The sequence below is a fragment of the Scyliorhinus canicula genome, chromosome 5 (genome assembly GCF_902713615.1).
Source record: "Scyliorhinus canicula chromosome 5, sScyCan1.1, whole genome shotgun sequence".
Taxonomy (NCBI): domain Eukaryota; kingdom Metazoa; phylum Chordata; class Chondrichthyes; order Carcharhiniformes; family Scyliorhinidae; genus Scyliorhinus; species Scyliorhinus canicula.
The window spans coordinates 94298935-94326868 of NC_052150.1; the positions used below are offsets into that span (position 1 = coordinate 94298935).

Genomic DNA, 27934 nt, shown 5'->3' on the forward strand with positions numbered 1-27934 from the left:
GGAGGCCGGGAGTATTATTTTGAAGTGCCAGAAGAGGCCAATGACGTTTCAGGAACCAAAAACTGGGGGAAAACTGAGAGTTGGTGTGAGATGGAGGAGCTATATCTGCAAAGGTTGGATGTTATGGCCATTGTGTGTTGTTGGCAGAGGGTGTTTTTTTTTTAGTTAGGGAGTTATAAGTTTGTAAGGGGGTAATCACCCCTCCCCCTTGCCGTTTGTGGTGTTTTTTGTTTTGGAAGGGGCGATTTGTGATTTTGAGTGTTATTTGGGTATCTATGGTGGGGTCCGTTGGGTGGGGTTGCTAGCTGAGGGCATTCAGGTGGATAAGGCACCTGTTTTCACAAGTTAAGGATGGGCTGGTGGGAGGAAGGGTGTGACGGGGGAGCCTTCGAGGGGGGCAGGTAACGCTGGCAGGTAATGTTGGTGAATGGAGGTGAGGTGGGGAGGCCACAAGAGGTGGGATAAGGAGGGGCCTTACAAAGGGCCTTACAACGTGGCAGAGTTGGAGACTGAATGTGGTCATGGGCGGAGGGGGGGCCATCTTGGATGGGTCCGGTTTAGGGTGGTATTAAGAGGTAGAGCTGGAGGAGGATGATAGTGGATGGTAGAGGCGAGTGGAGGTGTAAGCCTTTAGTCGGGGATTGTAACATGGAATGTCCATAGGTTAAATGGGCTGGTTAATAGGTTGCACAGGAGTTTGAAGGCAGAGGTGATCTTTTTACAGGAGACGCACCTCCGGGTGAGGGATCAGGTTAGGTTGAAGAAGGGACAAGTATTTCACTGGGGTTTGACTCGGAGTAGCGGGGGTGGCCATTTTGTTGAACAAAAGGATGGGGTTTGTGGGCCAAGGAAGTGCAGGACCTGGGGAGGGGGGTACCCCTTCTTCTCATATATATATTCCAGAATTGATTTCTTTGTGGTGAATCGAGCGATCTTGATGGGGGTGGTGGGGATGGAGTATGCAGGAATCGTGATATTGGATCACGCGCTGCATTGGCTGTAGGTAAAGCTTAGCTTGGGGCAAGTGCAGAGGCCGGCATGGATGCTGGATGCCAACCAGGGTGGGGGGCAACCGCTTGCAGCAACAACATGGCAACCCCTGGATCGTGTGTATCCATTCCGGGGGGCAATCCTTTTCTCTGCCCGTCTGCCCCACCGACCACACAAAACCCCCACCCACTGCCAAGGCCTCTGGCTGTGCGGCTGATAGGGAATTAGCTATCATGGTTAAGTGAGCACTTCACAAAACCCAAGTGGATTCTCGTGGGTGGGCATGCCATGCAGCATGTGGGAGTCATTGCCTAGTGCCCCAATCAAACTGTGATGCCGGAACACTGTGCCTGAACATTGCGGGAGGCAACACCACACACGCAGAAGCCAACATCTGAACACCTAGAGAATGGTGATCAACAATGGTGATCAACCTGTGGCATGTCCTTGTGGATTTGGCACCACATGGAGGAGGAGGACAACCGTTCCCGGTGGCTGTCAAGGTCACTGCAGCCCTGAACTTTTACACTCGGGATCATTCCAGGGCTCGAGCGGGGACCTGTGTGATATTTCGCAGGCCACAGCCCACAGGTGCATCAGACAGATCACGGAAGCCCGGACGGTAAACTACATCATCTTTGACATGGACCAAGCCCAGCAGGATGCCCAGGCAGCAGATTTCTCCGTCCACACAGGGATGCCCCAGCTTCAGGGGATAAAAGATGCCATGGATGTTGCCCTGCGCTCACCGGGCCATCTGGGAGTGCCCTACATTAACAGAAAGGGATTCCATCAGGGCCGGCTCAAGGCACCGGCAACTCGGGCAGTCGCCCGGGGCGCCATGTGCTAGGGGGCGCCAGAGACTCGGGTCCCGCGCATGCGCAGTTGGGCCGGTGCCAACCAGCGCATGCGCGGTGGCCGCCCTCCCCCGCGGTGGCCGCCCTCCCCCAGGGCGGCCCCACCCCGGTCCGCCCCCTCGGTCCGACCCCCGCTCGGTCCGCTCCACCCCCCCCCCCCCTCGGGTCCGCCCCCCCCTCGGGTCCGCCCCCCCCCTTCTCGGGTCCGCCCCCCCTCGGGTCCCCGCCCCCCCCTTCTCGGGTCCGCCCCCCCCTCGGGTCCGCCCCCCCACCCCGCCTCCTCGGCCCCCCCTCGGCCCCGCCCCCCTCTCGGCCCCTCCCCCCCTCATCCCCCCTCGGCCCCACCCCCCCCCCCCCCCCCACCCCCCCACAAGGGCGCCGAAGTTCAGCTTGCCCGGGGCGCCAGCAACCCTAGGGCCGGCGCTGGGTTCCATTACCTCAACATACATCACGGCCACCAGATGAAGATCATGCACGTGTGTGCACGCTTCCCAGGGAGTGTGCAAGACAGCTACCTCCTGGGGCGGTCTGACATTCCCGGCCTCTTCGAGCCCACCCCAGGATCAGGGGTCCCCGCTGAGGAGCTGGATAATGATGCCAGTATAGAGGCCGGACACCGAAGCGGAGACCCGGTACAATGAGGCCCATGTGGCCACACTGGCTGTGATTGAGCGGTGCATCGGACACTTCAAAATGAGGTTCCGATGCCTCGGCCGCTCCGGAGATGCCCTCCAGTACACCACCCGGAGGGTCGCCCGCTTTGTCGTGCTCTGCTGTGCCCTCCACAACCTCGCACAGCAGCAGGGCAACAACCTGGAGGTTACTGGTGAGGAACATGTGGCCATCTCCGAGAACGAGGATGATGAGGAGGAGCCAGACCAGCAGGGTCTGCAGGACGAGGCTATGGAGGAACCGGAGGACCAGCCGGAGGCTGCAGGACAGCCAGCAGCAGTGAGGGTCCGGCAAACCCGGAGGGCCAGAGAGGTCCTCATACACACCTGATTCACTTAGGACGTGGTGTGCCCAGAGAGGGGGAGATGCCTGGAGAGATAGGCCAAGGTTTCAGAGGTCGGCCCGCATTGTGGAAGAAAGTAACAGAGGCAACATACTGGTTTGTGCACAAGCATGTTTATTGTGTGTAACAGTTCCCCACTGTCCGATGGTGCCACAGTCCTCCTCCCCACCCTCCCCTCACATGCACAGTTGTGCCAGCCTGTCCCACGTGCTGTCTGTGAGACATGGGCTCATCAGAGGGGTGGAACCTGGAGGAGCTGGTGGCCATCATCACCACTCCATGGGACAGGTCCGGCTTGGCACCCAGCATCCCCTCATTCCAGTCGGTGCCCATAGGGCCCTGAGGTTCACCTTGGGATGGAGAGGCAGTTGGTTCGCGTCCTAGCTGCCCCTGCATCATCTGGCTCTGCCAGCCCTGACAGTTCCCCATGGTCTACACCATCGTGTTGACGCCGTTGACAATGCTCCTCAGTGACTGGGACATGCTCTGCAGTGCCCTGGTAATACCCATCTGTGACTGGGACAAGCTCCGCAGGCCTCGGCCATTCCCATCTGAGAGTGGGACATGTCCTGCAGCACCTCATCAAGGTCGGCCTGGTACTGGGAGACATCCCCCAGCGAGTCGGACATTCTGCCGAGTCCCTCAGCCATGGTCGTCACCAACTGTGCAACGCCTTGGACACCTCATCTAATGGTACCGACAATATGTATCAGGCTCTCCACTGAGGTCACCACCCCAGCAGTGTTGGCCACGCATTGCCAGCGACATTTCCTGCGCCCTTAACCTCGGAGACTCCTCCAATCGGCAATGGACCTGCAGGAGTGCCGCTTGAGATCTCCCTCTGAATGTCATGGCCACACCCTAATATTTCCATCAACTCTGGGATGACCTCTTCCACAGGCTCAGCATCAGGCTGGGACCCAACTGGGTCCTGGATCCAGCAGATCTCTGACTTCTGTCTCGCCTGGGTGTTCGCCTCTATCTGATGTGCATCAGCAGCTGTGTCATGCTCACCAGATTGTGGGCCTGAAGCCTGACTACTAACATTTCCCACCGAGGTGAGTGTATCTGCGCTGGCTGAGGGTGCGGTTAACACCTCTGACGCCCCGATCATGTCTTCCTCGGAGCTCCCCTCCGAGGTATTCCCCTGGGAGGCTGGAGAGGGGGCCACCAGGTTTGGGCTAGTGCAGTCGGATGACCTGTGGGAGAAAGATCAGTGAGGTTATAACAACTCACATTTGACAGGTCCTCTGGGTGGGCCTGGTGGGCCCTCACCTCTGCGGCATCCGCCAGCTTCCGCGTTGGTGACCGCTCTGCCCTCGCCCACTCCAATCACCTCCAAGGCCCACTCCTCAAAGGAAGGGAGGATTCTTATGGCCAGCACACCACCGCTAGTCTGGCCCTCTCCTGGAGATTGTGGGAGGGTTTTTCCTGAGGAGACACAGAGAGAGCATCATTAGCCACACACGTGGTTCACAGTGATGGGAGGGGATGTGTGAAGGAAGGGTTGGGGGGGGTTGAAGGGAGGAGGGGGGTAGAGGGAGGGTTGGGGGTCACATAGAGAGTTGGGGGGGTGGATGCTCGCATGGAAGTGGAAAGATCTCGGTCGGTGGTGGTGGTGGTGAGGAGGGGGGGGGGGGGGGGGGAAACATTGGTGTCTACTCGCTCATGCTGCCCAGTGTAGGTCGTTGACTGTTTTCCAGCACTGGAGGCCAGTCCTCCTGGTCACACCCCCGGCTCTCACAGCCACCTCCACCTCATCCCAGGCAGCATTGACTGCCCTATGGCTGACCCTCCTGGACCCTCGGGGGAACAGGACATATCTCCTGCGCTCCACAGGTCTGCATCCCCGAATCTTGGGGCTGGTCTCCTGTGTGCCAATGTTGCGAGCTGGCTGTGGTTAGCTGATCAAGAATGTTTAAGTGCCGCACCACTTCATTAGTGGGGTGTCGGCAAATCAGCTGGCGAGCCTTAATTTGTGGCGAGAAGCCCATGAGGCCTCATTAAGTGGATCAATTATGGTTAATTAGAGGGGTCGGGTACATTTTGGCGCCGTCCTTTTGGCACCAATCATTTGACACCGCCATTTTGGCGCTAAATTGATTTGGCGCTCATTATTTTGGCGCCCAGCTGTTTTGGCGCCTTTGTTGTGTATTGAATATATTGCCAGGAATGTAATGATAGGTTAATAATAATAATAGATAAAAACATGACATTTATTTCTAACACTTCACACATTCTTACGATTTTTTTCATAGCCTCTGAGTTTGGAAGTGATGCTTGTGCAGCTTGAGAACTATTTTCAAGACATCCGTTTATAATTGTTGACGGCACTTCAAGAGTTTCTTCAGCTTTACGCTTCAAACTTATTTTGATGGTAGCAACTTCCACACCCACTGCTGAAGCACCATGAGAATGTCCGTTCACTTCCTTCACTACTTCATTGTTTCTAGTGCGAATGCGGCCTTTACACTCGTTTTTTAATTCGCATCTCCAAAACATTAACAATGGGTCGCTTTTGCTACATTTATCAAACACGTATAAATATCCATCGTGTGTTAATTTTGGTTTGTCTCTCTTGCTTAGAATTTTTTCAGCCATTTCTGGTATGGGGTCTAAGAGAAATTAAAAGCAAAACTGTATTTCTAGCTTTCAAATGTGAAAAGAGAACAGGCTTATGTAGCACCAAGGCTGTAGATTGTTATCATTAATTGCTGAAGTAGTCTGAATTGGCGGCAAACAGATGAGCGCCCAAAAGGCCAGCGCCAAAACCGATGAGCGCCAAAAGGTCAGCGCCAAATGATCGGCGCCAAAAGAGCGGCGCCAAATAGTCCCATTCCCTAATTAGAGAGCCGACCTCGCTGGGCCAAGCACCGGGAAGCTCGCTGCAGTTCCCTTTCGCTACCACACTTAGAAACCTTTCCGGAGAATTGCGGTCGTTGCCTTTGTGCAGCTAACATTGAAGTGGTGCAACTTAGACAGCAACCTTTCGACATTCATGTTTAACTGCACATCTGCCTCTCACCGAAACTTGCTATGGTGCTTATGAAGAAAAACGGCTACACCAATATCTCCACAATTATTTTGACAACAAATTCTGGCCCTGTGATTTGTAGCTTGCTGTGAGGGATGGCAGTTACAATTATGGAAATAAGACTAGAGAAGGTAAGGATATTTTCCACTGAAACGGAGAAGACATGGGGTCGTAAAGATTATGAAGGCTTACGGTAGATTGTTTCCAATATATGCAAGATAGTTAAAAGCTCAGATATGCCTCAAAGGAGAGATTAGAATTTAAGGGCTTAGAATTAAAAGGAATATAACAATTAAAGGGGATTTTAGAAGAAACGTCTTTACCCAGTTACAAGGTTACTGTTAAAGTTGAACTATAACACAAAAACTCACACTTTTTGCATTTATATGGTGCCAATTCACTATGATCATCTGCAAAATGTTTGCACCGGCAACGAATTGGCTGAGTTCCATTCAGTGGCACGTAATTATAGGAGATACACCGGCAACCTGCTACTCTGCAGGGGAGCAAAATTGGACGCACTGTTGGAATTTCTTTGTAATCAGTTTTGTGCTGTTTATATCTGTGGGATCAAAATGGGGCGCATTTTAACAATGTTGTATATGTAAACTTTTATTAGACAGACATATATAGTTTCACTCCAGCGTATACATGGTTACGTAACTAAATGGTTTAAAAATGTGGATTCAGGATATACACTTTTCCCAAATGTTCACAAATCCAATTATCTATCAATATAACTAAATAAAATACACATTTTCTACAAATTCTTCCATTAAAAGTGCAGACACAGTCATTTGTAACAGAAATTACCATGAGGTCTTGTTATTCCATAATTTTTACTTTCCTGAATGTGCAAGATTGGTAGTGGTGAGAGGGTGTAATTATAGGCCCAATTTACAGAGGCATTGTCCAACCCAAACATGGACATAGGAATATATAATGGTCATAAGGATAAATTTGTATAACTTTCAATAGGGGACAGAATTAGACCTACATTCAAATAGAACCTCCCCTGGAATTCTACTTCATCTGAAGGCAAGAGATAGTCTGGATTCCACTGTGCAGTGTCAAAAAAATTTAGACAAATGGCATTGCTCATAGTCAAATTTAAGACTTTTATTTTTCAACAGCAGGGGTATTAGCAATCAAGACTTTTCACATACACAAATAGATAGTGATTATTTTCACATTTATTTAGTATAACGGAATTGTACTTTTGTGAGCCAAAGATTTAACAATTAAGAATTAAAAATTATATGTAAGATTTAAATTGCATATAGAATTGAAATCGATGAACCATCAAAATATTAAGCATGTGTATAATTTTTTTCTTATTCATTAAAGGGATATGGGCTTCGCTGGCAAGGCGAGCATTCATTGCCCACCCCGAATTGCCCTTGAGAAGGTGGTGGAGGGCTACTTTCTTGCACCGTTTCAGTCCCTGTGGTGCAGGTACACCCACAGTGCTGTTAGGGAGTGAGTTTGAGGATTTTTGACCCAACAACAGTGAAGGAATGCCAATATATTTCCAAGTCAGATGGTGAGTGGTTTGGAGGTGAACTTCCAGGTGGTGGTATTCCCATATATCTGCTGCCCTTGTCCTTCGAGTTGGCAGTGGTCGTGAGTTTTCAAGATTCTATCAAAGGAGCCTTGGTAAGTTCCTGAAATGCATCTTGTAGCTGGTAAACAATGCTGGTACTGTGCATCGGTGGTGGAGGGAGTGAATATTTATGGAAGGGATGCCAATCAAGTGGGCTGCTTTATCCGGGATGGTGTCAAGCTTCATGAGTGTTGTGGGACCTACACTCATCCAGGCAAGTGGAGAGTGTTCCATCAGACAGGATATAAGAACATAGGAATTAGGAGCAGAAGTCGGCAATTCAGTCCTTCGAGCCTGCTCTGCCATTCAATCAGATCACGGCTTATCTCTTCATGGTCTCAAATCCACCTCCCTACATGTTCCCATATTCCTTTAACCCATTTTTAAAATCAGAAATATATCTATCTCCTTCTTGAAACCATTTAATGATTCAGATTCCACTGCACAATGGTGCAGCAAATTCCACAAATTCGCCACTCTCTGCGAGAAGTAGTTCCTCCTCATCTCAGTTCAAAATCTACTGCCTCTCAACCTATATCTGTGACCTCTCATTCTAGATTGCCCTACAAGGGGGAGCATTTGGTCTACGTTTACTTTATCAATCTCCTTTAGTATCTTCTATAGCTTGGTCAGATCCCCTCTCATCCTTCTAAACTCTAGTGGGTATAAGCCCAAACTGTTTAATCTCTCCTCATACATCAACCCTTTCATCTCTGGCATCAATCTGGTGAACCTCCTCTGAACTGCCTCCAATGCCACCACATTCTTCCTCAAATAAGAAGACCAAAACTGGACACAATACTCTAGATGTGGTCTCACCAACACCCTATACAATTGCAAAAACACTTCTCTGCTTGTATACTCCAGTCCTTTTGCAATTTCGCCTTTCTAATTACATGCTGTACCTGTTTATCAACTTTCTGCTATTCATGAACAAAGACATCCAGATCCCTCTGCCCAGACGTATTTGAATCTGCTTTCCATTTAGATAATAATTTGCCTTTCTATTGCCTACACACTTCTGACTTGTGACTTGTAGATTGTGGACAGGATTTGGGGAATCAGGAGGTGAGTTACTCACCATAGGATTCCTAGCCTCTGACCTGCTTGTTATGTTCTTGTACAGAGATAATACAGAGTCGGCAAAAAAAAGAACATCTTGTTAAAGACTAGTTAATTTTACTATATTATAATAAACTGTAGGTAGGAAACTAATGCTATAAAACTGGAACTAATACAAACCCGACTAACCACGATAGTTTCTCCTATAGACTCCCCTGCTACAGTGCCACGTACTACTACTCGCCTGGCTATACATATTTACACATACAAATTAATGTAATCAATTGTATTAATTGACTTCTCTGCAATCACTTATTTTGCTTGTGAAATATTGTTCTGTAAAATGATTTTTCTCCTTAACACAGGCAGGGAAACTGAATAAGGTGAAGATGCTGTGCAGTGCCTTTATTACGGTGGCTGAGGTCATGTCGGGGCAGGGGACGGCGAAGGGGAAGCAGGAGTACTTATCGATGACAGTGAGAAAGTATATATTCCGGTTGGTGGAGGAGAGGGGCCCTTTGATGTCAATACCTAGGCGCTCAAAGGGCCGGGAGGCCTTTACCAGGTGGGCCTTGTCTGGCCGGTAGAAGTGCGGTTTGCAATCCGCACGACATGGCAGTCCCTGGTCATGGCCTTGGCCTCCTCGGAGGAGAAGGGCAGATTGTGGGCCTTAATGAAGTGGGTAAGCCAGGTGACCCCCTGGTGGCAGAGATCATTGTGGATGGCCCGAAGTCGGTCATCTTGCGCGCTGGCGCATGTGCCGCGGGACAGGGCATCTGGGGGCTCATTGATACTTGATATCGTAGTTGTAGGTTGAGAGTTCGATCCTCCACCTCAAGATTTTATCATTTTTTATTTTGCCCCGTTGTGCGTTGTCAAACATGAAGGCTACCGATCGTTGGTCGGTGACGAGGGTGAACCTCCTATCAGCTTGGTAGTGCCTCTAGTGCTGCACGGCTTCCACTATGACTTGTGCTTACTTCTCGACCGAGGGATGTCGAATTTCGAAAGCTGGAGGGTCCTAGAGAAAAATGCTACTGGCCTGCCCGCCATGTTGAGTGTGGCAGCCAGTGCGACGTCTGGCGCGTCGCTCTCTACTTGAAAAGGGATGGATTCATCCACCGCGTGCATTGTGGCCTTGGTAATATCGGCCTGAATGCGGCTGATGGCCGCACGGGCCTCATCCGTCAGGGGAAAAGTGGTTGTTTGAATAAGTGGGCGGGCATTGTCCGCATAGTTGGGGACCCACTGGGCGTAGTAGGAGAAGAGCCCCAGGCATCGTTTTAGGGCCTTGAGGCTGTGGGGAGGGGGGAGTTCTGTGAGGGGGTGCATACGGCCGGGGTCGGGCCCTAGGACTCCGTTCTCTACGACATACACGAGGATGGGCAGTCGGGTAGTACGAAAGACGCATTTTTCTTTGTTGTATGTGAGGTTGAGGGATTGGGCGGCCTGAAGGAATCTCTGGAGGTTGGCGTCATGGTCCTCCTGGTCATGGCCGCAGATGGTTATTTTGTCCAAGTACGGGTATGTAGTCCGCAAACCGTACTGGTCTATCATTCGGTCCATCGTTCCCTGAAAGACCGAGACCCCGTTAGTGACGCCGAAGTGGAAGAGCCAGCCGGCTGCCTCAAAAGCAGTGTCGAGGCGCTCTTCCGGGGCGGATTGGGAGCTGGCGGTAGGCGGACTTCAGGTCGACCGTTGAGAACACATGGTTGACCATCTCCGCTATGCAGGGGAGAGGGTACGCATCGAGTTGCGTGAATCAGTTAATTGTCTGGCTGTAGTCCACAACCATCTGATTCTTTTCCCCGGTCCGGACAATCACCATTTGAGCTCTCCAGGGACTGTTGCTGGCCTCAGTGATCCCTTCACTCCACAGTCGCTGGACTTGATAAACGTCATGTCCAGCGAACTGTACCATTTGTTCCTGGTGGCGATGGGTTTACAGTTAGCAGTGAGGTTCGCAAAGAGTGAAGGGGCGAGACCTTGAGGGTCACGAGGCTGCACACAATGAGGGGGGTGGGCAAGGGTCCGCCGAACTGTAGGGTCAGGCTTTGATGGTTACATTGAAAGTCCAATCCGAGCAGTAGGGGGGCGCAGAGGTGGGGGAGGACGTAGAGCTTAAAACGAGTGTACTCTGCTCCCTGCATCGCGAGATTGGTGATACAGTACCCCCGGATCTGTAACCGAATGGGAGCCGGAGGCAAGGGAGATTGTTTGGGAGGCTGGGTAGGTATGGAGGGAGCAGCGCCTTACCGTGTCAGAGTAGACAAAGCTCTCTGTGCTCCCAGAGTTGAAAAGGCAGGGTGTCTCGGGCATGTTGACCCTGACGATATTCATGAAGTTCTTCAGCTGTTTTGGCTGCGACTAGTCGTGGGTGACTGCGCCCAGCTGCAGGTAGTCTGTGTGGTCGGTGGAATCACAAGATGGCGGCCCCCATGAGTTGCACGTGTCGGGCTGGGGCGAAGATGGCGACCAAAATGGCCGCCCCCATCGGTTGCACGTGTCGGTCGGTGTTGGGGCTGGCGGCCAATATGGCGGTCCCTGAGTCGCACGCGTCGGTTGGTGTTGGGGCCGACGACCAAGATGGCGGCCCCCACGAGTCGCACGCTGCTGATGGCGCATCTGACGGGGGCATTCCAGGAAGGCACACAGCCGCATTGCGGGGTCTGTGGGGCTGCGAGTCCATGGGTCGGGCCTGGTGCGCTTTTGATTTCTGGGCCTTAGGCCAGCCCAGACAGACTCTAGCGAAGTGCCCCTTTTTCCCACAATCACTACACGTTGCTGTTCGGGCTGGGCAGTGCTACCAGGGGTGTTGGCCCTGGCCGCAGAAGTAGCACTGTGATTCCCCGGGCTGAGCTGGCAGACGCGTGGCACAGGCCTGTGACGTAGTCGGGTCCGACGGGGATTGTGACAAGGGCGTCCACGAGGGATTGACAGGCCCATGGGGAACGCGCTGAGGTTCTGGTCGGCCACCTCTAGTGAGGTCGCTAGCTTTACCGTTTCCCGCAGGTCGGAAGTCCCGTTTTCCAGCAGACGCTGCCTGACATAGTTCGAGCGGACCCCCGCCATGTAGGTGTCCCGGATCTGTGAGTTCATATGTTCGTCCGCCATTACATCTTGATAGCTGCAGTTCCTCGTGAGTAGGGGCAGGGTTTCCAGCTACTCGTCCAGCGATTCTCCGGCGCGTTGACAGCGAGTAGGGACGACATGTCTGGCGAACACCTAATTTACGGGCTTCACGAAGTGTGCCTCGAGAGTTGCGACCGCGGCCTCGTACGTGGTCACTTACTCGACCATTACGGAGATTCGATGGCTCACCCGGGCGTGGAGGAGTCGCAGCTTGAGAATCTCTGTGGGAGGCATTGTGGAGAAGTCGAAGTAGGCCTCGAAGCATCGGAGCCAATGTTCGAATATTTCCTTGGCTTCGGACACACGGGCATCGAGATCGAGCCTGTCTGGTTTTAGAGCGGCTTCCATAGTGCTGTCGATGACTAATAAATTGATATACCTTCAATTCACAGTGAGGCAGAGAGAGTGAGTGAACAGTAGGCTTTATTAGTCATGAACTTGCCTAGCCAGAGTCAGTAGTACAGATGAATGCCACCCACAAAAGGCTGGCTTATATATGGCCCCGGTGTGGGCGGAGCCAGAGGCGGAGCCATACCGGGGTTACAGTACAGTACCTGGAAGCAGTTCATATCACCACTTCCAGGTCACAGGTTATGGTATCATGCATCCATTATGGTGAATACATTCACCACAACAACAAAACAATTTTATTCTTTTTCGGCGTGTAGTGCTCATCAAACTTTGATGACGGCATCAAAGCGTTCACTATAGGCCTCTCGTTCATATACGAAGGTGTTATAAATCTCATCGCCAGCGGGCCTGCTACCGTTAGCAACAACACTATCTGGATTGGATTGGATTGGATTTGTTTATTGTCACGTGTGCCGAGGTACAGTGAAAAGTATTTTTCTGCAAGCAGCTCAACAGATCATTCAGTACATGGGAAGAAAAGGGAATTAAACAAAATTAAAGAAAATGCAAGAAAATACATAATAGTGCAACACATGATATACAATGTAACTACATAAGCATTGGTATCGGATGAAGCATACAGGGTGTAGTGTAAATGAGGTCAGTCAATAAGAGGGTCATTTAGGAGTCTGGTGACAGTGGGGAAGAAGCTGTTTTTGAGTCTGTTCGTGCGTGTTCTCAGACTTCTGTATCTCCTGCCCGATGGAAGAAGTTGGAAAAGTGAGTAAGCCGGGTGGGAGGGATCCTTGATTATGCTGCCCACTTTCCCCCGGCAGCAGGAGGTGTAGATGGAATCAATGGATGGGAGGCAGGTTCGTATGATGGACTGGGCGGTATTCACGACTCTCTGAAGTTCCTTGCGGTCCTGAGCCGAGCAGTTGCCATACCAGGCTGTGATGCAGTCAGATAGGATGCTTTCTATGGTGCATCTGTAAAAGTTGGTAAGGGTTAATGTGGACATGCCGAATTTCCTTAGTTTCCTGAGGAAGTATAGGCGCTGTTGTGCTTTCTTGGTGACAGCGTCGACGTGAGTAGACCAGGACAGATTTTTGGTGATGTGCACCCCTAGGAATTTGAAACTGCTAACCATCTCCACCTCGGCCCCGTTGATGCTGACAAGGTGGGGACAGTACTTTGCTTCCTGAAGTCGATGACCAGCTCTTTAGCTGTGCTGGCATTGAGGGAGAGATTGTTGTCATTACACCACTCCACTAGGTTCTCTATCTCCCTCCTGTATTCTGACTTGTCGTTATTCAAGATCCGGCCCACTATGGTCGTATCGTCAGCAAACTTGTAGATGGAGTTGGAACCAAGTTTTGCCATGCAGTCGTGTGTGTACAGGGAGTAGAGTAGGGGCTAAGTACGCAGCCTTGCGGGGCACCGGTATTGAGGACTATTGTGGAGGAGGTGTTGGTGTTCATTCTTACTGATTGTGGTCTGTTGGTCAAAAAGTCGAGGATCCAGTTGCAGAGTGAGGAGCCAAGTCCTAGGTTTTGGAGCTTTGATACAGTAGTCCCCCGTTATACCGCGCTCCGCAATACCGCGGTTCGCGATATACCGCGGGGGGGCTTATGGACCCCAACTGTCAGTTGTGTCAATTTCAGCGGCCGGCTCACTTTGATCCGGAGAAGGAAGCTGCTCTCACTGAAATAATCAGCCGGCCGCTGAAATTGACACTGCCGGCTGCTCTCTCCCTCCAATCCAACTTTTAAGTTTTAATGTTTCTGATTGGAGGGAGAGAGCAGCCGGCAGTGTCAATTTCAGCGGCCGGCTCACTTTGATCCGGAGAGGGAAGCTGCTCTCTCACTGCAACAATCAGCTGGCCGCTGAAATTGACACTGCCGAGGGGGGGTGGGGGGAGAAGAGGGGGGCGGGTGGAGAAGAGGGGGGGGCGGGTGGAGAAGAGGGGGGGGGCGGGTGTTGGGGGGAGGAGGAGGAGGAGCGGGTGTTGGGGGAGAGGGAGCGGGGGAGAGGGAGAGGGGGAGCGGGGGAGAGGGAGAGGGGGAGGGGGGAGAGGGAGAGGGGGAGGGGGGCGGGTGTTAGGGGAGGGGAGGGGGGGGCGGGTGTTAGGGGGACGGGGGGGGCGGGTGTTAGGGGGGAGGTGAGGGGGGTGCGGGGTGTTAGGGGGAGGGGCGGGGAGGGGGGGCGGGTGTTGGGAGAGAGGGGGGGCGGGTGTTAGTGTTAGGGGGAGAGGAGGTGGACGGTGGGGCGGGGTTAGGGGGAGACGGATGGGGGGGCGGGGGTTTAGGGGGAGAGGAGGGGGGGCGGGGTTAGGGGGGAGAGGAGGGGGGGCGGGTTGTTGGGGTGAGAGGGGGGGCGGGTGTTAGGGGGAGGAGGAAGGGGGGGGGGGTTGAGGGTGAGAGGAGGGGGCGGGTGTGGGGGGAAGAGGGGGGGCGGGTGTTGGGCGGGAGAGGGGGGGCGGGTGTTGGGGGGAGAGGGGGGGCGGGTGTTGGGGGGGAGAGGGGGGCGGGTGTTGGGGGGAGAGGGGGCGGGTGTTGGGGGAGTGAGGGGGGGCGGGTGTTGGGGGGGAGGGGGGGTTGGGGGGGAGAGGTGGGGGGAGAGGAGGGGGGAGAGGAGGGGGGGCGGGTGTTGGGGGGAGAGCAGGGGGGGCGGGTGTGGGGGGACCCCCCTGCGGGTGTGGGGGGGACCTCCCTGCGGGTGTGGGGGGGACCCCCCTGCGGGTGTGGGGGGGACCCCCTGGGGGTGTGGGGGAGAGAGGGTGGACCTGCGGGTGTTGGGGGAGAGAGGGTGGACCTGCGGGTGTTGGGGGAGAGAGGGGGGCCCTGCGGGTGTTGGGGGAGAGAGGGGGGCCCTGCGGGTGTTGGGGGAGGGGGTGGAGAGGGGGGCCCTGCGGGTGTTGGGGGAGGGGGAGGAGAGGGGGGCCCTGCGGGTGTTGGGGGAGAGAGGAGGGCCCTGCGGGTGTTGGGGGAGAGAGGAGGGCCCTGCGGGTGTTGGGGGAGAGAGGGGGGCCCTGCGGGTGTTGGGGGAGAGAGGGGGGCCCTGCGGGTGTTGGGGGAGGGGGGAGAAGAGGGGGGGGGAGGAGAGGGGGGGAGGAGAGGGGGGGGGAGGAGAGGGGGGGGGAGGAGAGGGGGGAGGAGGGGGGGAGGAGGGGGGAGGAGAGGGGGGGGAGGAGACGGGGGGGCGAGCCGGAGGGTGTGGGGGGAGAGGGGGCGAGCCGGAGGGTGTGGGGGGAGAGGGAGCGAGCAGGAGGGTGTGGGGGGGGGGAGAGGGGGCGAGCCGGAGGGTGTTAGGGGGGGGGAGAGGGGGCGAGCCGGAGGCTGTGGGGGGAGAGGGGTCTAGTTGGAGGATGTGGGGGGAGAGGGGGCGAGCCGGAGGGTGTGGGGGAGAGGGGGCGAGCGGAGGGTGTTGGGGGGGAGGGGGGGCGAGCCGGAGGGTGTGGGGGAGAGGGGTCTAGTTGGAGGATGTGGGGGGAGAGGGGGCGAGCTGGAGGGTGTGGGGGGCGGGGGAGAGGGGTCTAGTTGGAGGATGTGGGGGAGAGGGGGCGAGCGGAGGGTGTGGGGGGAGAGGGGGTGAGTCGGAGGATGTGGGGGGAGAGGGGGCGAGCCGGAGGGTGTGGGGGGAGAGGGGTCTAGTTGGAGGATGTGGGGGGAGAGGGGGCGAGCCGGAGGGTGTGGGGGGAGAGGGGGCGAGCCGGAGGGTGTTGGGGGGGGGGAGAGGGGGCGAGCTGGAGGGTGTGGGGGGAGAGGGGTCTAGTTGGAGGATGTGGGGGGAGAGGGGGCGAGCCGGAGGGTGTGGGTGGAGAGGGGGCGAGCTGGAGGGTGTTGGGGGGGAGAGGGGGCGAGCCGGAGGGTGTGGGGGGAGAGGGGTCTAGTTGGAGGATGTGGGGGAGAGGGGGCGAACCGGAGGGTGTGTGGGGGGGAGAGGGGTCTAGTTGGAGGATGTGGGGGGAGAGGGGGCGAGCCGGAGGGTGTTGGGGGGGGAGAGGGGGCGAGCCGGAGGGTGTTGGGGGACAGGGGTCTAGTTGGAGGATGTGGGGGGAGAGCAGGCGAGCCGGAGGGTGTTGGGGGGGAGAGGGGGCGAGCCGGAGGGTGTTGGGGGACAGGGGTCTAGTTGGAGGATGTGGGGGGAGAGGGGGCGAGCCGGAGGGTGTGGGGGAGATGGGGGCGAGCCGGAGGGTGTTGGGGGGGGAGAGGGGGCGAGCCGGAGGGTGTGGGGGGAGAGGGGTCTAGTTGGAGGATGTGGGGGGAGAGGGGGGAGCCGGAGGGAAAAAAAAGAAAGAAATTGACACTGCCGGCTGCTCTCTCCCTCCAATCAGAAACATTAAAACTTAAAAGTTGGATTGGAGGGAGAGAGCAGTGGGCAGTGTCAATTTCAGCGGCCGGCTGATTATTTCAGTGAGAGCAGCTTCCCTCTCCGGATCAAAGTGAGCCGGCTGCTGAAATTTTAATTGGATCCACGATGGGGGTTTTAAATTTATTTAAAATCTATGCTAGCGCTTCCCATTGTGAGTCTACGGGGGTCTGACCTCTCCCCCCGCCCCCCGTAGACTCACAATGGGAAGCGCTAGCATTGATTTTTAAATAAATTAAAAACCCCCATCATGGATATCCGCGGCTCGGATGCAACGCGGGTGGCTGTCTTGGACCCCAACAACCGCGTTATAAAGGGGGACTACTGTATGAGCTTGGCTGGGATTATGGTGTTGAAGGTGGAGCTGTAGTCAATAAATAGGAGTCTGATGTAGGAGTCCTTGTTTTCAAGATGCTCCAGGGATGAGTATAGGGCCAGGGAAATGGCGTCTGATATGGACCGGTTGCGACGGTATGCGAATTGAAGTGGGTCAAGGCGTTCCGGGAGTATGGAGGTGATGCGCTTCATGATCAGCCTCTCAAAGCACTTCATTACAACTGACATCAGGGCCACCGGGCGGTAGTCATTGAGGCACGTTTCCTGGTTCTTCTTTGGTACCAGTATGATGGTGGTCTTCTTGAAGTAGGTGGGGACCTCGGAGTGGAGTAGGGATAGGTTAAAGATGTCTGTGAATATCTCTGCCAGCTGGTCTGCGGAGGCTCTGAGTGCACGACCAGGGATCCCGTCCGGGCCCGTCGCCTTCCGCAGGTTCACTTTCAGGAAGGCTGATCTGACTTTGGAAACTGTGATGGTGGGTATAGGTGAATTATGGGCTGCTGGGGCACTCGACAGCAGATTGTTGGTTACCTGCTCGAACCGAGCATAGAATGCATTAAGTTCATCGGGGAGGGGTGCGCTGCTGCCAGAGATACTGCTCAGCTTCGCTTTGTAGCTATCTTTCTATCATCTGGCTATGCCTGCAATCGTAGAGCTGCTACATACAGTGCAAACTGTTCTTTAAATGCGCGCCAATTTCCATGAACGTTACCAGTTACTAGAAGTTGTTCTGGAATTTTTAAACTATCCATCTTCTTCTTGCACTGGTGTTGCATTTTCAGAGATTTCTCACCTCCTCTCCCCTTCCCAGCCCTCACCCCTCCTCATCATCCCCCACAACCTTCCCCCACCCCCGACCCCCTCTCAGGGTTTGTGCAACATCACTCTGGGGTGTTGGGCTTGTGTCGGCACTGTCTGCGGGTCAATATAAAAGCAAGGGAGTGATGATACCTCGCTGTGAGGAAAGCTCTGGTGCTCCTCAATCTATGCCATAGTCTGACTCCAGGTTTTCTGCTGTCAGCGCCCTTACAGCCATCACCTGCATGTGGGATGCCTCAGATCTCGGGCCACTGTGCCCGGGGAAAAGCTGAGGGCACCAGGGGGCGAGGGTGAAGATCGGCCTGCAATGCAAAATAACATGACAGAGGCTTCACATGTCATGGGTGTAACGTGTTTTAATGGTGAACAACCAAAACACTAACTGTCCCTAGCTAATGATGGTGCCTCCACCCTCCCTCCCCCCGGTAGTGCCCTCAGTGATTCGCTACCTTCTTAGCCCTCTGTGCTCTGCCGCTACGTCTAGGATGCACATCAGAGGTGGAGGCACCCTGCTGCTTTCCGTGCCCTGTGGCCTTTCATGCCCCTAGCATGCGTCCTCTGGAGGACCTGGGCCCAGAGTGTCCCGGCCGACTTGCCAGTTACACATGCCTTGCAGTACCAACTGTTCTGCCCGCTGACCTTGAGACATGCCGTAGGCAAGAGGGGGGGACTCGAGAGCGGCGGAGAGTGACAACGTATCCCTGTTGGAAGGCTCTGGGTTGGCCACTGCCGCTTCCTCCTCCCGGACGGTGCCCGCAGGGCCCTGGGAGCCACCTTGGGATGGAGGGGCAGCTGAAGTGTGCTGCAGAGGCCCCTATGTCATATGGCTCTGCCAGCCCTGGCAGTTCCCCATTGTCTACGCCATGGTGTCAACACACTCAGTGATCCTCTGTGACTGGGCCACGCTTTGGCATTGTTCACCGGAGACTGGGGCATGCTCCACAGCGCCTCGGCAAGGTCCACCTGCCTCTGGGACACATCTCCCAGTGACTGAAACATGATGTCCAGGCGCTCAGCCATCGCCGTCAGTGACTTAGCAACACCTCGGACACCACCATTCATGCTGCTGACGTCGTGGAGCAGGCTTCCCACTGCGCTTGCCACCCTAGCAGTGTTGGCCTTGGCATTGCTGATGCAATTTCTTGCACTCATAGCCTTTGGGACTCCACCAATCGGTCCTGGACCCACTGGAGTGTCGCTGACATCCCCTCCCGAATCTCACGGTCGCACCCTAGTGCCTCTATTAGCTCTAGGATAACCTGGCCCTGAGGCTCGATATCTGACTGGAACTCAGCTGGATCCTGGGGTCCAGCAGACCTCCAACTGCTGTCTCCCGTGGACGTTGCTGCCTCCTCATAGGGGATGAGGACTCTGACGTCCAGCACACCACCAACCATCTGGGTCCTTTCCCACCTATTATGTGGCAACTTGTCCTGCGGGGATAAAGAGAGAGCATTTTGAGCCGCACACTATGCATTGCTGAGGGGTGGGGTTATGGAGGGAGACAGGCGTGGGCACCACTGCTGTGCATGGGTGGGTTGTGCTGTGTGCTGGAGGGTGCCAGGGTGTGCTGGGGCACAGGCATGGTACTGTGCTGGGGAGGGTGGTGTACGGAGCCAACCGCCGGCTTGTTGGGCGGTCTAGGGGTGGCAAGGGGGACCAGTGCCAGGGGGTCAATGCTTACTCACTCGCGTGACCCAGTGGAGGTCGTTAAGCTTCTTCCGACACTGGACGGAGGTCCTCCTGGTTACACTTCTCAGCTGATGGCCACTGGATTGCCTCCCAAGCAGCACCAGCTGACCTGTGGCTGACCCTCCAAACCCGTGGAGGAACAGGGTGTCCCGTTGCGACTCCACCGCATCCAGCAGTCTGGCCAGGTCGGCATCTCTGAATCGTGGAGTAGGTCTGTGCGGCGGCATGGCTGCGTGCTCTCTGGGGTTTGCGCGGAGGGAATGGTTTAAGAGCTGTTCCCCCTTATTAGCGGGGAGTTGCCGGGCTTAGTCCAGAAGAATCAGGTGGGCGGACAGCCATTTCTGCTGTGAAGCCTGTGAGACATCATTACTGCCATAACTGATGATAGATATTGGTCACGATCTCACCAGGTCAGACATCGGGAAGCACCTGGCAAGTCTCGCTCATTGTCACACTTAGTGCTTTTCCCATTAGATCGTGCCCTTAGAATTCTTTTCATCACTGGGAAGCTGAACTCACTGGCCAGACTGGCTCCTCGGAGATTGGTTACCATTTTGAAAGTGTGCCTCGATCTCTAAGTGAGCTTGAGGGTCCCCTACACCAATATACAGTGTCACCTCCCACATATATGGGCATTATCCCCAAACCCTGAAGTCAGGACCACCCACAATGGTGTCGCTAACAGCCCCTCCTTTGCAGGCCTTCCCACATTCCCTTTTGGGCCCTCACTTTCATGACCTCCCACTCCTCACACCTCTCCCAAACCTTCCAGGGGCCCCTTCATACCCATCCTTCACTTCCCATCCTCATACCCTCTTCATTCCTTCTTTGATGGACATGCCCCCCCCCCCCCAGGTCCTTATCCTAGGCAGTGCAACCCTGTCACCACCACCCTGGCAGTGCCACCCTGGCACCTTGGCAGGGGTTGCATAGGACCAGGCAGTGCCAGGTTGAAAGTGACTGGTTCCAGGCTGAAGGAGGATAGTAACAAGTTGACGGGAGCTGGTCTCAGGCTGAAGAGATCACAAACTCACTGTAGGCCACAGTGCAATTCAGGGGTTAGTGTTGACGACCTTTTAAACAAGCCACCAGCACTTTCTTCCGCATCAGGTGACAACATGGTTGCCCGCCTCAGGGCCTGCCTCCAGATGCAGAATGGTCAGCAACCCTTCTTCCAGTATTAGTTGCCCGACCGGCACAGGATCGCTCTGCAAATGGAGGCCAAAGCAAAAGGGCCTTCGCCACTTGCTTCCTGTTTTGCCTCCATATTTCCAATGCATCACTTTAAATCTCGCCAATATTAGGGAAACATCTGCTGGCTATCTTGTTTATTTGCAATTTTTAGTTATTATCCTCTTATGCATGTAACATGCTAATATTAATATCAGACAGGACAGCACGGTGGCACAGTGGTTAGCACTGCTGTCTCACGGCACTGAGGATCCGGGTTCGATCCCGGTCAGCATGGGTCTCATCCCCACAAACCCAAAGATCTGCGAGGTGGGTAGACTGTCCACACTAAATTGCCCCGGAATTGGGAAAAAAATAATTGGGTACTCTAATTTACAAAAGAATATGGTATCAGACAAAGTCAACATGGATTTATGAAAGGAAAATCATGCTTGAGAATGTACTAGAATTCTTTGAAGGTGTAACTAGTAGAGTTGACGAGGGAGAACCGGTGGATGTGGTTTATTTAGACTTTGTAAGATGTCTTACAACATAGGTTAAAGTCCAAACAGGTTTATTTGGAATCACTAGCTTCTGGAGTGTGTTCATACAGCAGTGACTACACTTTAAAAGTAATTAATTGGAATGCCTCTCAAGGCCATACGGTAGTAGAATGTAAACGGTATATCATTTATATCACTTTGTCATGTCAATGTTTATTGAAGTAATGATCGGATTTATCTTTTCTTTATGATTTACCATGTTTTTATAACTTGATTGATGTTATTTTTCTTTCAAAGCTAAAGAATTCAAAACTTCGCCTAACTTAATCCTTTGACAATAATGATGAGTCACACCATTTCCAGGCCACGAATATTTCCAGTCGTCCAAATTGGCTACAGAACAAGAATGCAGTGTAATCAGATTACTGCGTGTTGTGACATGATCCAACAATAATCAGCATGACAGTTTTTCACTGATTGCTGCTCTGCACTAACTTAACAGGCGCAATTTAACCAAATGTTTCTTTTTTACAATATTTTTATTTTCCTTTTTCACATTTTCTCCCAAATTTACACCCACCAACAATAAACAATAATCAGTAACAAATGCAATGTCAATCCCCATATCAATAACAACGATCCCATCCTCCCACTAAATCCCAAAACATTAGCCCCGAATGTTCACATAAACAAATAACAAAAGGAATCAGGAATCACCCAAGTCACCATTAACACAACCACCACCCCCCCCCCCCCCCCCCCCCCCCCCCCCACCCCCAATCCTCCCTCCCAACTCCCCCCCAACTAATGTTCGATGTTATCCAGTCTTGAAAGTGCATAATGAATAATGTCCATGAATTGTAGAACACCTCCAGCCTTCCCCTCAGTTCAAACTTAACCTTCTCAAAGTCAAGAATTCCAACAGGTCCCCCTGCCACACCAGGGCACGGGGTGGAGAGGCTGCTCTCCAACCCATCAGGATCCGCCTTCGGACGATCAACGAGGCGAAGGCTACATCATCTGCCTCCACACCCGTTTCCGACCCTGGCTGGTCCAACACCCCGAATATGGCCACCCGGGGCAAGGGGCCAGTTCCCGTGCACCACTTTAGAGATTACCCTAAAAACCTCCTTCCAGTAATTCTCTAGCCTTTCGACAGGACCAAAACATATGAATGTGATTAGTGGAGCCCCACCAGCAAAGTTCACACACATTTTCTACTCCTTCAAAGAATCGGCTCATCCTCGCCCTCATGAGGTGTGCTCTGTATACCCCTTCAGCTGTATCAGCCCCAACCTCACGCACGAGGTGGAGGCATTCACTCTCTGAAGCACCTCACCCCAGAACCCACCTCCATATCTCTCCCATGTCTTCCTTTCACTTTGCTTTGATCCTTCCAGTGGTGCCGTCTCCTCTTCCAAAATAGCTCCATAAACGCCGACACTACCCCCTTCTCCAGTCCCCCTGTCATCAGCACCTCTCCAGCAATGTGAAGGTCAGCTCCACAGGACGCTCTGTATCTCCTTTCTGGCAAAATCTCAAACCTGCACTTATCTAAACCTTTCCCCCTGCTCCAGCCCATACTTCGCTTCCAGCTCCTTCAATCCTGCAAACTGACCCGTAAGAAACAAATCTTTTAGCGTCTTAATCCCTTTCACCTCCCATTTTCTGAAAATTACCAACCCTCTTCCCAGGCTCAAATCTGTGGTTCCCCCGAATCGGCATTTCCCTTGACCCTGCCCCCTAACCCGAAGTGTTGGCAAAACTGCCTCCAAATTCTCAATGAAGCTATTATTAACCAAAATGTTTCTAAGTGTGTTCGCGAGCACAACTGCCACGAGCTTCCCAATGCTCCTGACCGGCGAGGCAGTCACCGCTGTAAAACGTTAACTGGTCCATGTAACGACGGCACCACGGGTTTCATGAAGCAAATGCTGATCCTGCGGCTGATTTTCTGGCACCGCGCTTCCCATCCCCCGACCGCCGCTAACAAGTGAAAGTATCACTTAAACCGCTCCTGCACAGCCAACCCAACTCAGCTCACAGGCCCCGGATTCCAGCGAGGCTGACCCCCCCCCTCCTGACACCAGCAAGCTGACCCAGGAGCAAATTCTTTTTTAAAAATTGATGGAGCCTTCTCTCCATAAGCGGCAGTAAGGAGCAGCCCATGCGCCCCACACACTGACATCACTGGCTCTGGGTGCGAGGGAGATTCCTCAATTTTTGTAGCTACCAGCAATGCTGGTGTGAGCTCCAGGTCCCTCTGTTGAACAACTCATTAAGAAGCTGAAATCAGGAACAAAACAGTCTCAAGATGATTTTTTTGAGGTATGGGTTTGTAATTGTGCCACTGCAAATCAGGATGCAACGTTTGTGTGTGTTATATGCAAGGAAGTACTGGCAAATGAAGGTTTAAAACCCTCAAAACATCAAAGCATTTCAAGACTAAGCATGGCGAGTTCGAGGACAAACCTCTTCATTTTTTTCAACGGATGCAGTGAGATCTTAAATCATCAGCTGGAGTCCTTAGCAGAAATGTAACATTGAATAACGAAGCAAGGTGAGATTGTGAGGACCAAGCAGGTTCATCCATTACATTAAAGGTAACGGAAATGTGTGGGTCACGAAGGTCAGCCGGCGTGGGTGCCGGGCAAAAGCGTTTGAAAAACACTAATTTAGGGCACTCCCAGACGGCCCGGTGAGCACAAGGCAACATGCATGCCATCTATTAGCCACTGTGCTTGGGGCATCCCGATGGCGGAGAATCCTGTTGCCCAGGCATCTTGTTGGACCTGGTCCATGTCAAAGCACTGCTCCTTCCTCAGGTGAATGAAGAGGAACCGCCCTCTTCATTCACCGGAGGAAGGAGCAGTGCTCCGAACGTTTGTGGGCGCGATTCTCCGCCCCCTACGGCGGGTGGGAGAATAGCGGGAGGGCCTCCCGACATTTTCACGCCCTCCCGCTATTCTCCCCCCCCCCACGCCCGACCCACGCCACGAATCGCCGCTCGCCGTTTTTTACGGCGAGCGGCGATTTACCGAGGCCGATGGGCTGAGCGGCCGGGCCTTCACGTCCATTTCAACACGGCAGCAAACACACCTGCTCGCTGCCGTCGTGAAACGGGCACCAGATGCCCGTTTGGGGCATCTGGGAGCCAAATTGGCACGGCAGTACCACGGCCGTGCCAAGGGGGGCATAGGCCCGCGATCGGTGCCCACCGATCGCGGGCCGTGCGTCCGTAACGGACGCATCTTTTCCCTCCGCCGCCCCACAAGATCAAGCCACCACGTCTTGCGGGGCGGTTGTGGGAAAAGACGCCAACTGCGCATGCGCGGGTTGGCGTTGTCCAACCTGCGGTGCGCGGCCGACGTCATTGGCCGTGTCAGCCAGCGTGACGCTTGACGTGCGGCCTTGACAACCGTCGTCAAGGCCGCGCCGCCGTGAAGCACGGGGCCGCGCTCCTAGCCCCGCCCGGGGGGGAGAATCGGCCCCGGAAGTGGGCGTGAAGGCTACCGTGGGTCACGGCCTGTCTCACGGCAGCCTTTACGATTCTCCGCATTTGCGGAGAATCTCGCCCAGTGATTTTAAACAAAACCTGTTGGACTTTAACCTGGTGTTGTAAGACTTCTTACTGTGCTCACCCCAGTCTAACGCCGACATCTCCACATCAAAGTTTATATAGTTTATAGAGTTCGCTACCCAGGCTTGTGGGCTGTAGCTTGTGACATGCCGCACAAGTTCCCCCCCTTGAGCCCTGGAATGATCCTGAGGCATACAGGTTCAGGTCTGCGGTGACCTTGACGGCCATTGGGAGAGTATATCCTCCTCCTCCATGCTGTGCCAAGTCCTCAGGAAATGGCACAGAGGCCGCACCATTCCCTTGTTGAGGCAGAGTCTCCTGCAGCACAAGGTGTCTGTAATCTGTTCCGAAAGACCAGTACACCTTGAGCTGTTGCTGGCCTGGCCTAATGGGTGCTGGGTCCTCAGAGTGTGGGGCGGAGCCCTGCACATGGGCCGCACGCAAGTCTCTGTCGACGCTCGCTGCCTCGGTCGTTCTGGTCGGGCCAGCAGCACCACGAGGGCAGATTCCACTGGGTCCAAGACATCATCCATTGCTTATAATATGTTAGGAATTGGGAGAGGGTGAGAGACTGAACAACCAGCGGTGTCCCCATCCTGGGACCCACCATACCCCCATTACTCCTCCTCCCACATTGCTCCCCCTCCCCCATTCCTCCCCCCATTCCTCCATTGCTCCCCCTTTCCATCCCTTCCCCATTCCCCCCACCCATTTCCCCATTGCTCCTCCTCCCCATTGGTCTCCCCACCCCGCACATTCCCTGCCGATTCAACATATCCTGTCCAAGCACACCCGGCCGCAGTGGGGATGCATGCTCACTGGACCTCTCATCCTGTACCCGAGACACCCGCATGGGTTTGGACCGGGGGCTTGTCCCCTCCCCAATGCACACACCCACCCTCTGGTCGCTGAAATGTCCCAAATGCAGGGGCCCAGCCTCTGGGTGTTCAGATGTTGGCTGCCTGCATAATTGCTGTTGCCTCCCTCAGTGTTCAGGCACAGTGCCAGGCATCACAGTCTGATTGGGACGCTAGGCAATAACTCCCACATGGTACATGACACGCTTACCCACGGGGATCCACTTGGGAGGTGTGAAGTGCTCACTTAACTACGATTGCCAATTCCCAGTTAGCAATAGCTGCCTGCCATGCAGCCAGAGGCCTCCACCGGTCAGTGGGAGTTATGGGTGGTCCGTGGGGCTGGCGGGCTGGGGTTGCACCAGGCATGGGAACACACGATCCAGTGGGTGGCATGGCAGACCTGTGGGTGCTGACACACCCATCTCTCCACACCCCACCCCAGCCAAGGCCATGGGTGGCCACCTCCACTGAGCATTGGGGCAGAAATCCCAGTGCCCCGGGCTCATTGCCCAGAAGCGAAGATAGTCACGCACCTCCTCGGGTCCCCACAACAACCCTTCCACCAGCTGCATGTTTTTAAAAAGGAATACTCATCGGCACCTGTAGTGGCCCACTTGCTCAGCAGGCCATTAGATCCGGGAAGCCAATAGATAGGGGTTGCTCCCGTTATTGTTTATTTGTTTACAGGATGTAGGCGACGCTGGTTAGGCCAGCATTTATTGCCCCATCGTTAGTTGCCCACAGGAGGTGGTGGTGAGTTGCCTTCTTGAAATGCAGCAGTCCTGCTATGTATTGTCCACCCACTGTGCTGTTAGGGAGGGAGTTCCAGAATGTTGCCCCAGCGACAGTGAAGGAACGGCGATATATATCCAACTCGTGAAGTGAGTAACTTGGAGGGGAACCTCCAGGTGATGGGTTTCCAGGATCTTATGTCCTTCTCGATGGTGGTGGGCGTGGATTTGGATGGTGCTGTCTAAGGAACCTTGGTGGATTACTGCAGTACATCTTGTAGATGGTACACACAGCTGCCACTGTTCGGCGGTGGTGGAGAGTTTTGAATGTTTGTGGAAAGGGGAAGCAATCAAAGCGGGCTTGCTTTGTCCTGCATGGTATCGAGCTTCTTGAGTGCTGTTGGAGCTGCACTCATCCAGGCAAGTGGAGAGTATCTGTTACACTACTGACTTGTGTCTTGCAGATGGTGAACAATTTTGGGGATCAGGGTGGTGAGTTACTAGCCATAGAATTCCTAGCCTTTGACCTGCCCTGGTAGCCACAGTAATAATATGGCTAGTCCAGTTCAGTTTCTGATCAATGGTACCCCCCAGGATGTTGATTGTGGGGGATTCAGCGATGGTAATGCCATTGAATGTCAAGGGGCGGTGGTTAGATCCTCTCTTGTAGGAGATGGCCATTGCCAGACACTTGTGTGGCATAAATCTAACTTGCCACTTAACAAGCCTGGATATTGTCCAGGTCTTGCTGAATCTGAACGTGGACTGCTTCATTATCTGAGGAGTCGCGAATGGTACTGGAACCATTGTGCAGTCAATCACAAACATCCCCACTTCTGTCCTCTGATGGAAGGGAGGTCATTTATGAAGCAGCAGTGAATTGGTTGGGCCTAGGACACTACCCTGGAGGAACTCTTGCAGTGATGTCCTGGAGCTGACCTGGTTGACCTCCAACCACACAAGCATTTCCTTTGTGCAGGTATGACTCCAACCAATGGAAATTTTCTCCTTGATTCCCATGACATTCCCAGTTTAGCTAGGGCTACTTGATGCCATACTGGGTCAAATGCTGCCCTTGATGTCAAGGGTTAATCACTCTCACCTCACTTTTGGCATCTCAGCTCTTTTGTCCATTTGTCCATGTTTGAACCAAGGCTGTAATGAGGTCAAGAAGGCTGAGTCACCCCTGGCGGAACATAACTGAGCGTCCGTGAACAGGTTATAGCTGAGTAAGTGCCGCTTGATAGCACCGTGATGACTCCTTCCATCACTTAGCTGGTGATGGGAAAACAGACGGATAGGGCAGTAATGGCTGGGTTGGATTTGTCCTGTTTCTTGTACACAGGTCAAACCTGAGCAATTTTCCACATTGCGGGTAGATACTAATGTTGCAGCTGTACTGGAACCGCTTGACTAGGAGGGCAGCCAGTTCTGGAGCACAAGACTTCAGTACTATTGCGGGATATGTCAGCCCGGGCCCATAGCCGTTGCAGTATCCAGTGCTTCAGCGTTCTTGATATCCCGTGGAGTGATTGGCTGAAGCACTGAAATCTGTGATGCTGGGGACCTCTGGCGGGACCGAGATGGCATCATCCACTAGTATGAAGACTGGCCTTAAGTGGTGATTATTGGTTTTCTTGCCACGCGACAGCGGGATCCTGATTTCACAACGGGAGCAGGGCCGGTTAGATTGCAAACAGCTCTGGCGCGGTTCTCTACTCCCACAATCTAATGGCCTCGTCACGCTCTCGCTTAAGTGCACGCAGCCATTATATCGTGCCCCCAACATGTGACTGAATACCCTTCAGGTAAAGTACGAAGCTATTTG

The 27934-nt window shown here is 53.9% G+C and overlaps 1 protein-coding gene across 3 annotated transcripts in view; it reads right to left on the minus strand.

Moving 5' to 3' along the window:
* Positions 1–27934, minus strand: part of fam221a (family with sequence similarity 221 member A) — a 170203-nt gene that overhangs the window by 82215 nt on the left and 60054 nt on the right. For all 3 annotated transcript variants that reach the window (XM_038797398.1, XM_038797396.1, XM_038797397.1), the window contains exon 3: positions 6268–6458. In XM_038797398.1, the coding sequence (XP_038653326.1) occupies positions 6268–6458 (191 nt within the window). The remainder of the gene's footprint in view (positions 1–6267; positions 6459–27934) is intronic.